The sequence below is a fragment of the Hippocampus zosterae genome, chromosome 17, assembly GCF_025434085.1.
Source record: "Hippocampus zosterae strain Florida chromosome 17, ASM2543408v3, whole genome shotgun sequence".
NCBI classification, from domain to species: domain Eukaryota; kingdom Metazoa; phylum Chordata; class Actinopteri; order Syngnathiformes; family Syngnathidae; genus Hippocampus; species Hippocampus zosterae.
The window spans coordinates 4,325,575-4,335,519 of record NC_067467.1 but is presented as its reverse complement, the minus strand read 5'-3'; the positions used below and the strand labels follow the sequence as shown (position 1 = coordinate 4,335,519).

The 9,945-nt window shown below is 44.8% G+C and overlaps 2 protein-coding genes and 1 long non-coding RNA gene across 4 annotated transcripts; 2 read left to right on the top strand and 1 right to left on the bottom strand.

The window, feature by feature from the left end:
- The first annotated feature begins 161 nt into the window (after positions 1 to 161).
- Positions 162 to 3,162, top strand: LOC127589140 (elongin-B-like). 2 transcript variants are annotated; one of them, XM_052048178.1, is made up of 4 exons: positions 162 to 412; positions 1,792 to 1,926; positions 2,187 to 2,295; positions 2,404 to 3,162. In XM_052048178.1, exons 1-4 carry the CDS (start codon positions 410 to 412, stop codon positions 2,517 to 2,519), a joined length of 363 nt encoding a protein of 120 aa, XP_051904138.1. In that variant the 5' UTR covers positions 162 to 409; the 3' UTR covers positions 2,520 to 3,162. The 2 variants fall into 2 exon arrangements, with proteins under 2 accessions (XP_051904138.1, XP_051904139.1); XM_052048179.1 differs by having other exon boundaries at positions 206 to 412; positions 2,407 to 3,162.
- On the bottom strand, positions 2,792 to 4,293 carry LOC127589141 (uncharacterized). The gene is made up of 2 exons (XR_007959295.1): positions 4,146 to 4,293; positions 2,792 to 4,074 (listed from the first exon to the last, which is right to left on the bottom strand). It is a non-coding gene; the product is annotated as an uncharacterized LOC127589141 (long non-coding RNA).
- LOC127589139 (uncharacterized) lies at positions 3,940 to 8,532 on the top strand. The gene is given in 8 exon segments (XM_052048177.1): positions 3,940 to 4,194; positions 4,316 to 4,489; positions 4,491 to 4,548; positions 4,920 to 5,637; positions 6,546 to 6,593; positions 6,693 to 7,025; positions 7,612 to 7,724; positions 8,094 to 8,532. Coding segments are annotated over 4 exon segments (1,197 nt in total). The 3' UTR covers positions 5,630 to 5,637; positions 6,546 to 6,593; positions 6,693 to 7,025; positions 7,612 to 7,724; positions 8,094 to 8,532.
- The last annotated feature ends 1,413 nt before the right edge of the window (positions 8,533 to 9,945 follow it).

Below are 9,945 nucleotides of genomic sequence, written 5' to 3'. Positions count from 1 at the left end.
AGAGCTGCTACGTTTAGACACGTGACAAATATTCACACACCGAAAGAAAACACGCATGTCTGACGTCAGAGAATTGAAGCCTCCATTGACGCGTCGTATGCCATGAATGCGTGGGTTACGTTTATTACGAGCCGGGACCATCTACGAGCTCGCTCTTATACATATGACACAAATTTAACATTGGCCCGTAAACATGCATGTGTAATAATTTGAGTACCAATTGACATATATAAAGTCGCCGAGATTTCTACGCGAAGCGTTCACGAAGAGGCCCCGCGGCCAAGTCGGTACTTTGGAAATTCCGACAGTCCGGTTGATAATTTGAACGCCGCATCAGCTGTCGCTGTGCAGCTGAGGTGTTTTTTTTTCCTCTTTTTTTCTGCTCTCACTGTGCAGTCGACCATTAGACATGGTGAGTGCATAAGATACACGCTGATTACGTTACATACCTTAGACGGCAAAATCACAATATTTTGGTCCTGTGGTGAATGTTTTTGATGTGTTTTAAACATCACGTCAGAGAGGAAAGCGAGTGTCACCAACAAGACAACGTCCACAAGGCTGGCTTTGTTTGGCTAACGGGCTGATAGCTTCTCAACGTTAGACAGTTATTTATCGACAACTTGGCTTTATTAATAAATCACTCGGCAGTGATAACGCATATCATGAAAGCAAGACTTTAGTGTATTGGCGTATAAAGCCGTTTTCGTCTAGTGTCCATGACAACAAATACAACTAGCTTAAGTTGGCAGTTTTGTAACACCTTCCTTCAAAATCAACATTGTTTTATTAACATTATTCAGTAGCTCGTCATTTAACGCTACATAAAGCGAGGTCGAGCCGTTTGGAAAAAAAAGAATCTTGAGAATAATTGCTGCGTGAAACTTGGGCTTCTGTATGTGTGTCAACGTTGGGCTAAGATTTAGCAATGTAGCTCGTCATGATGTCCCGACAAACGCTTTTGGCCCTCGAAACATCTCCCAACGGCGTATCTCTATAGTTAATCCAACCGCTTTTCGTGTTGATAGTCACGTTTCATAAAATTATACGATATAACAACTGCCACTGGTTAAATTGTGCCTACCGAGTTGCCAAGTAAACGGCGTTAGCTTCATGCTAAGCTAATTAGCGTCAACTTTAATAAATTCTTAGTTTCAGTTTTAATGCTATCATCACACTTTCATGTACTTTAAAATATAAATGTTACGAGGACATTTGCTAGTCTGAATCTTGTGAGCCACTGGTTATATGGACGCTTTTCTTCGTGATATTTCAGGAATGTGTCCTTAAATTTATAGTCAAATTGGCAAATTCTTTTTCTGGCAAATTATTTTCTTTGTATTATTATTACAGTTATTGTTATTCACCCCTAAAAACAGTTTTTAGTCATATTCGACCTAGGAACTTTTGTGTACGCTACACTTGTTTGGTAACAACATATAAGAACAAAACATTTATGTGGAAGAACCCTGATCTTGTTTACTGTAATGCAGATTGCTTGTCATTTGTTTGAAAAATACATGTTAGAAATGAATATTTAATTTTAAAAACGTAGTACAGTACTGTATTTATTTTATTTTACCATTGCACTAACAAAGGAAGCTTTCCAGTGAAATACTGGCATCTGCTGGCCTCTGACAGTTCCTGCAATTGTATAGGATCATAATCAAATTGCATTCAACGCTTTTACGCAGTAAGATTCATTTCCTGGCAATGGCATAGTGGTGGAGTCAAGAGAAGGGGAAACAACGCATAAAAACGAGGATAGAGCTCTTGTTGTGTGTCCGCTAGGATGTGTTCCTAATGATCCGGCGTCACAAGACGACCATCTTCACCGACGCCAAAGAGTCCACATCTGTATATGAGCTGAAGCGCATTGTTGAAGGCATCCTCAAGAGGCCACCTGAGGACCAGAGGCTCTACAAGGTAAATTCTCAAAGACAGAAGACGACTTTCATTTTTTTTATTGTTGATACAAAAAGGTGGAGAACCACACCCAACAATGGTTGAATTAACTTCAATACACTAAAGCCTATTTTATTGTGGCGATACCTTTTGCATTTGGCTAAGCTACCAAGGTAGCGGAGCACGGGCTTCCTAACATTTTTGGGCCACTTTTCTGCCTTTTACTGTTAGTTATGTAATGTTGTGTGGACCAGCTGACTCGTGTTATTTTTGTTGTTCAGGACGACATGGAGCTGGAAGACATGCAGACGCTCGGGAACTGCGGCTTCACCAACCAGACGGCACGGCCACAGTCCCCCGGCACCGTAGGCTTAGCTTTCCGGCTTAGCGGTAAAAAACTTTTGTGTTGTTCCATCAGACGTGTGAGTGTGTGTGTGTGTGTGTGTGTGTGTGTGTGTGTGTGTGGTGGTGGTCTTGAATTTCAACTTGTCTTCCCAGCAGATGATTCATTCGAGCAGCTGAGGATGGAACCATTCTCAACCCCGCCTGAGCTCCCGGATGTCATGAAGCCGCAGGACTCGGGCAGCACAGGCAATGAGCAAGCCGTTCAGTGAGGGAAGGGGGTAGACACAAGGAAATCCACAGGGGTGGGGTGGAGCGGGGAGAATTTGGGGAAGAGGACTACAAGATCTGCAGCTGGACAGAAGCAAATGACGGGTTGTTGTTGTTGTTCTTTGAGCGAGCGGTGCGTTTGTGTGCATGCTAGAAAATGTTGTCACAGCCCAGACTGGTCGCAACACTGTCACCCGCTCAACACCAAGCATTGTACCTCCTATTTAATAGATTATTTTTGAGCTGTCGTTGGGATGCCTTACTTCACTGTGAGTTTCTTGTTGCTTTACTGGCTTCAATGACGGCGTCTAGCAGGAGAGACCTTTTTCCGCTTTTCTGTTTGTATTGATCAAACTGTTAGGATTTCACTCCTTTCTTTGGCCCAAATAGTTTGTTTTTGCCATTCCAAGCAAAAAGTAATAGAGACCATTTCCTAAGAGTATATTGGATCATTTTAATCCCAACAAACATTTAATCAGGCCGAAATATTTAAAGAAATGTATGCTTGTTTTCTCTGTTTGGTCCCCGTTGTTTACTCCACAATCTTAACTGATCAAAGTTTGTGTTTTGCTTGTTTATAATACAGTACTAAAATGCAGACCACCCCCCCCCCTCTCAAAACAAGAAATAAACACTTGATCAGTAGTGTATTATATTTATGGTGGAGACATCTGTAGAAAAAAACATTTTGCTTAATTAATGGTGTCTTGTTAAGGCTGGGCCACCCTCTAAAGTTGGAATTGATTGGCAATTAAAATTGGTGTTTGTCCCTTCTTTGACCTTCAAACATTTGACTCGTGTTTTGCAAAGGCCCTGAACAGGTCACAGATAATGGTTTCTTACAAAAATACTCACGCTTCCCTCATTTCATGCTCCTTGCTCCTTGTTTGCCTGCTTATAACATTGTTCACAACGACGACGTTTAGGTTTGGCTTGTTCTTGATATGTATTACCGAAGAGTCCTTACACGCATCTGAAGTTTTAACTCGGGTAATTTGCTAACGCTAATTTTTATCGATCAGGTCGTTACAGTTGATGACATAATTTTACTGGCGTTTATTTCCGGAGTATTCCTCAAAGATAAGGCTGCCTTCCATCCCATACGGATTTAACTCGGGACTGTTTTCCGCAGTGTTTCTGAAACGCCCCTGAACACACCACAGTCCAATTGTTTACTCGGATTATGTTTAATTTATATTAATTTGATCTTATTTCCCCAGTCTTCCTAAAAGCTAAGGGTTAGCGGACTTAGTTATTATTTTTCTGAAGTGTTGTTGAAATGCCCCTGGACACACCACGGCCAATTTTTTATTGGGATGAAATGATTGTCGCGTTTCCCTTTGCCATCGAACGCCACATCCGTTAGCATTTAGCTACATGGCTAACAGTACAGAACAGTGACGGGGTTCCCTAGCCGGGCAAATGGACGTCGACGGCTGTGTTTTAGCGGCAGGCCGCGCCATCTTGGACCTGGTTGAGCGGGACTGGCAGCCGCTGTCCACTGTCGAGCTGGACCAGCGACTGGACCAGGCCGTGGAGGACGTGCTGGAAGCGGACCTGATACACAAAGTCAAACGAACGAGTGAATCTCCGTCAAGAAATGACGTCGCTACTGCATCCTCCAGTACCCCGGAGGAAGTGTCCGAAGAGGTGCGGGAGGACAACGAGGCAGTCAAGGTGAGAGCATGCCATCACAGCATATCATAGCAAGGGAGCTCTGTATCCCGTCGTAAGCGGATGACATCACAGCACCATGTGATCTAAGGACAATGTTTCTCCATTATCCGCCCTCTCGCAGTATGTGACTGCCCGCCTGCGGGACTTCCAATCCCGAAACCGGTTGACCGGCCGTGCCCGCCTGTCACTCTCTCAGACGGTCCCGCTGTGCCTCACCCTGCTGTCCAGTCGCGTTAGCTACCGTACTTTGTCCCGCCTCTACCGCTTGGAGAAAGGAAACATCCACCGCATTTTCTTTTTTTTTCTGCAAATGTGTCAACACGCTGCGCGACGAGCACATTCGCTGGCCCCGAGGTAAGGTTTTGTTGTGCAATATTGTGAGCCGGAATGGCGAAATGCCACAAACAGATTTTGGAAAATTACATTTGATAGAGTCGATATTTCTCTGCCTGTGGCTTTTATACAGAACTCACAGAAGCGTGATATTCTCGCACCTATGTGCAGGTGTAATGTAAATTTGTCGTTCCAGCTGTAATGGAAGTTCTGGCATTAGGTAGGGCTGATAAAATAGCTTTACCATATCATCATTGCGATAATATTCCCCCCACCCCCAGTCGGCCCCAGATTGTCCCGGTTTCCACTATGGGTCTGGTCCTGCCCATTCCACTCTGGTTACAATGCAGAAAACTGCCATTTTGATAAAGATGTAGATGTTTCCCCCACAGGTGACGCGGCAGAGGCTGCCCTCTTCCCTCTCTCCGGAGTGCTGGAACATGACGAGCGGGCGGTGGAAGGCCGGCACATCCCTCGGGTGTTGGGAGTGTTGGGGCACACCCGCATTCCCATCCGGATACCTTCAAGTAAAGATAGTGCAGAGCCAGAAGTGAAAAGGACAAAGAAGACGGAAGAGCGTAACGTGTCTTGGCTCCATCTTGAATTGGTGTGCGACCGCATGGGACGCTTCATCCACTGCCGCATCGGGAACACCAGGGATGCGGACCGAGGTGGGGCGCTTGGATCTCAACTCAAGCGAGAGTCTCACCCGATGCCTCCTGATTCCGTGCTCGTGGCTCGTGCCGGATACCCGCTCACCGCTTGCATTTTGACGCCCTACCCGGGACGAGGCGGCACGAGGGAGGAGCGCTTCAACGCCACGCTAGAGCCGCATTTTCACATCCTGGACCGGGCCGTCGCGTGCCTGACAGGGCGATTCCGGAGACTCCGACGACTGGATGTCGGGAATTGCAGCCGAGCAAGAGCGGTGGCGTTGAGCGCCTGCATCCTTCACAACATGCTAATGGACGTTGGACACGTGCCACATGGGGAAGTCGAAGAGGCGGAAGATTGTAGTCAAGATGGAGAAGGCCAAGAGGATGAAGCGGGTGTACACCTGCGGGACTTTATCACGGAAATTTTGCATTCTGGGAATTTGTGAGAGCCGCTGTGAGAATTTTAAAAAATAATTCATCATGTTTGCTAGTATACAGGGCGGCCCGGTAGTCCAGTGGTTAGCATGTCGGCTTCACAGTGCAGAGGTACCGGGTTCGATTCCAGCTCCGGCCTCCCTGTGTGGAGTCTGCATGTTCTCCCCGGGCCCGCGTGGGTTTTCTCCGGGTGCTCCGGTTTCCTCCCACATTCCAAAAATATGCATGGCAGGCTGATTGAACACTCAAAATTGTCCCTAGGTGTGAGTGTGGGCGTGAATGGTTGTTCGTTTCTGTGTGCCCTGCGATTGGCTGGCAACCGATTCAGGGTGTCCCCCGCCTACTGCCCGGAGACGGTTGGGATGGGCTCCAGCACCCCCCGCGACCCTAATGAGGATCAAGCGGTACGGAAGATGAATGAATGAATGCTAGTATACAATTGTAGGGCTGTACCTTTTGAGACAGAATACGGATCTAACTAAAGATTGTTTTAGTAATCGATTAATCTTTCAATCCAGAATATTTCAATTAACCTACCATGCACGTGGAATGAAACCGGAGTACCTCGAAAAAACCCTCGCAGGAACGGGGGACAACATGCAAACTCCTTGACTCACATCAAATAGTTCCAAAATGCTGTAAAGAAATAACATCTTTCCTTTTCTCATATCAATATCATAGATGATGGCATCATCTGTGCCATTTGGTTACTTTTCGTCTATCGGAGCAGTAACCTCGATTAAAATATTTTGCTCGCATTAAAGATCACATTTTTGAAAGATGCTCAACATGTGCGTCTAAGTTGACGGCAGCTAAAAAGAGGTGACAGGATGCCGTCGTCAGTGATGTGGGAAGACCTACCGAAATACCGATGCATTTCCTCGTGCAGCTTCAGAACTCAGTTGAACATGTCTGCTGTGTGCTTAGGTCTCGCGACCCTCCTGTGTTTGTTCTGCACGACTCCTGCCAAAACAGGTAAGGCTGATACAGAGGCTGACATGACGAGCTCCAAAAGGGGAAAATAATAATGACATCTTACAAATATGAAATATCGTAATCTTGTGTCTGCCTCAGTGGAGAACATCGAAGTGATAAGGAGACCCCCCGGCGGATCTGTGTCCATCCAGTGCAGGCATTTTCCACAGAACGTGACAAACATGAATTTGTTCAAAGGCCTCAAGAAGGAGTTTCGAATTCTCCACATGGTGTCCCAAAAAAACACCCCTGATAAGGAGTTCAGGGGCAGACTCCGGGTGGAGGGAGACTTTCCGAATGTGGACGTGATCATCTGGAACTTGACTTCAGAAGACACGGGGCTGTACTTTTGTGACTACGAGTGGTATGACGACGCAATGTCAGAACTAAAGAAGGTAGACGACGATAGTCCAGTGCTGCTGGTGGTTAAAGGTGAGCGCACATCACCTCGTGACATCATTATGTAAAAGAATAGATCAAATGCATCTCAAATTATTGCAGAGTAATACCGTTTCAATTTTAAACAATTTGTTGGGGTATCTTAATGGATGTGTTAAAAAATAATCATCAATAAGTAATAATCATGGATTATTTATTTTTAAAAACAATGACAACATAACTCCAACTCAAATGTTGCTAACGCCTGAACTGCTTGGCTTTCTCATGACTGCCTAATTGACCAATTAAAAAAAAGTGGCTACTTGTTGCTATGCAGAGTTCCAGGTGCTCAATTACAACTTCCTCATAGGGAAATGAAGAACTTGGTCGCTTGTTGCGAGGCGGAATCATTGGCTTGAATCCAAAGTGAGCCATCGGGCAATAGAAAATAATGGTCACTTGTTGCTCGGCAGGATTCATCGGGTCTAATCTCTGCACTGTGCTCTGATTATTATTGTCCGGAACAGTCGCATCGGACATTAAAAGTCAATACTGATGACTACTCTGGTCTGGTGCGCTGTGTTTGGTTCACACTCTCAAAAAAAAAAAGACTTTCTGTTCTTATTCTGTTCAATCGTAGACGAGCAGCCGTGTGGCAACCCAAACCAGAATATTCTCCTGGTGATCGTTGTGGTTTCGGCTGCTGTGCTGTTTGGAGTCTTCATCGCCCTCCTCCTATGGATCATACCCAAGGTGCGTGTATCTGTGTTGAAAACAGATTTTCTCATCGTGGCAGGTGTTATTTACTCAACTGCAGGAAGTGCAAGGGAAAGGTGTTACAGTACTAAGGGGACTGTTTTGTCTTTGTTCCAGTCCTGAATCGATTTTCATTTTCAAATCAGTGTGGGAGTTGAGGGCAGGTTTTGTTCTGCTACACCACCGCAAATTTCATTTTAAGGTCTTGGAGGGTTTAATTTAAGATTGGTCTTTTTATTTTTTTATTTTTTTAGGTACAACCTTTATATTTGATACTGGGGTCTCATTTTGTACCTCTGTTTAGCTTTGTTACCGTTGACAAAATCACCCTGGCGAACATTAATCATACCTCAATATCATTGGCAGATCAAAAGATGGCACGCCAAATATAGGCCACGGCACATAGTCACCAACGATGTTTACGAGGAGATGCGCGGAACACTGCGAGCTTAAAGGACATCCTGTAAAGGCCGGCCAGCAAGCGATGCAGCAACACCGCATGTGTTTGCATGGATGCATACCTCTGAACTGAACCAGTCAGATACACGAAAAATAACTCGACTGTGCTATGCAATTATTCTGTTTTTAAAGATGTCAACATCCATTAGAATGTAGTCGCTAATAATACATGTCCATATGTGCAAGTCCGAGGTACAAATTTGACCTTTTCCGCCATCCAATCCGAAAAGAAAAATTGTTCAAAGTATTTGTTCTGCTGTACATAATCCCTCCCGAAAAAAAAAAAATCATTTATGCACATGATTTCTTCTGTAATGTATGAAATAAAACAATATTCTGTACTTTTTGTGGTTGCTCAAAGAGATCGGGTCATTTATAAACTTACACGACATCATATTAGGCACACCCGCACCAACCAGTTTGATTGGAGCTTAAATTCATTTTCAATTCATTTGTAGAGGGGTGTGTAAACTTTTTATATCCACGGCAGAGAGACTTTATTCTTGCACATGGGGAATTCACAAGTAGTTTTGAGAGGGAACAAGTAAGCTTTGAGTGTTACCGAGTGTAATGTCGTTCCGGAAAAAAAAAAAAAGCATATTAGCGCGTAAAATATAGGCTTGTGTGATGAACACATCATGAGTCAAGTTTGAGCAAAATCTTACAGTAAGAGATAATAGAACATTCTGCGCACATCTGCTCTGAGGTGCAAAATGCTCCCTTACAAGCGTGAGATCAGCCCAGTTATCGCTGATGAATGTTGAGTGATGGCTAAAGAGAAGTACAGTGCAGTCGTATGTGCCGCCCAAACACAAGCGAGAGGCACTTTTTTTTTGTGTGCGTGTGTGAGTCAACATGGAAATGTCACAAAACAAACCTCTCATCAAGTCTGTTGCATGCACAAAGCAGGTGGATGTCTTTGCTCGTTTTGTGGCTGCGAGCTATGAATTTCCTGACCAAGTGTTGAAGCGTGTGGGTTTAAGTGTTACAACAACAACAAGCAATGGAACATCTTCATGCAAGCGAGCGGAAATCAAGACCCCTCTTTTTGGAATCGTAGCCCAGTGGCCAAAAGCGGCAAAGACCGCAATGTGTGTGTGTGTGTGTATGTTTTTCAAAAGCATACATTGAGCAGAAGCTACAGTTTCAGTGCCTGCCAAAACTTGTAACAGGAAACGGCAAATGATAATGTTTGTCACAATTTGAGGGCAAGATACTTTGCGCAAGAGATAATCATCAGTCGCGTGTGTGCGCCACCACCTGCCGAGATGCTGACGGTGAAACGAACAAGTGACTCTACAAATTTGTTGGATTGACTGGAAGTTGAAGTTTTTTTGAGCTTAGATAGTGTCAGATGTAACTAAAAGCAAGTAGCGAGTACCTCCTCTTCCACTTTGGGTTGCAAAATTCCAAGATTCCTTTAGACTTGGAAACGCTCCAATGATTGCAACAATAATTTTCTGGGAATAGTGACTAGAATACAGTACGTGAGAATTTGCATGACTAAACTTGTAATGCGTTAAACGTGCCCAATTCGGGGAACCCAGATGTAGTTGTGGGGGAGGTTTAAGTAGCTTTATTTATGTTGTTGTTCCATCCATCCATCCATCCATCCATCATCTACCGCTTATCCGGGGCCGGGTCGCGGGGGCAACAGCTTTAGCAGGGAAGCCCAGACTTCCCTCTCCCTAGCTACTTCTTCCAGCTCTCCCCGGGGATCCCGAGTCGTTCCCAGGCAAGCTGGGTGACATAGTCTCTC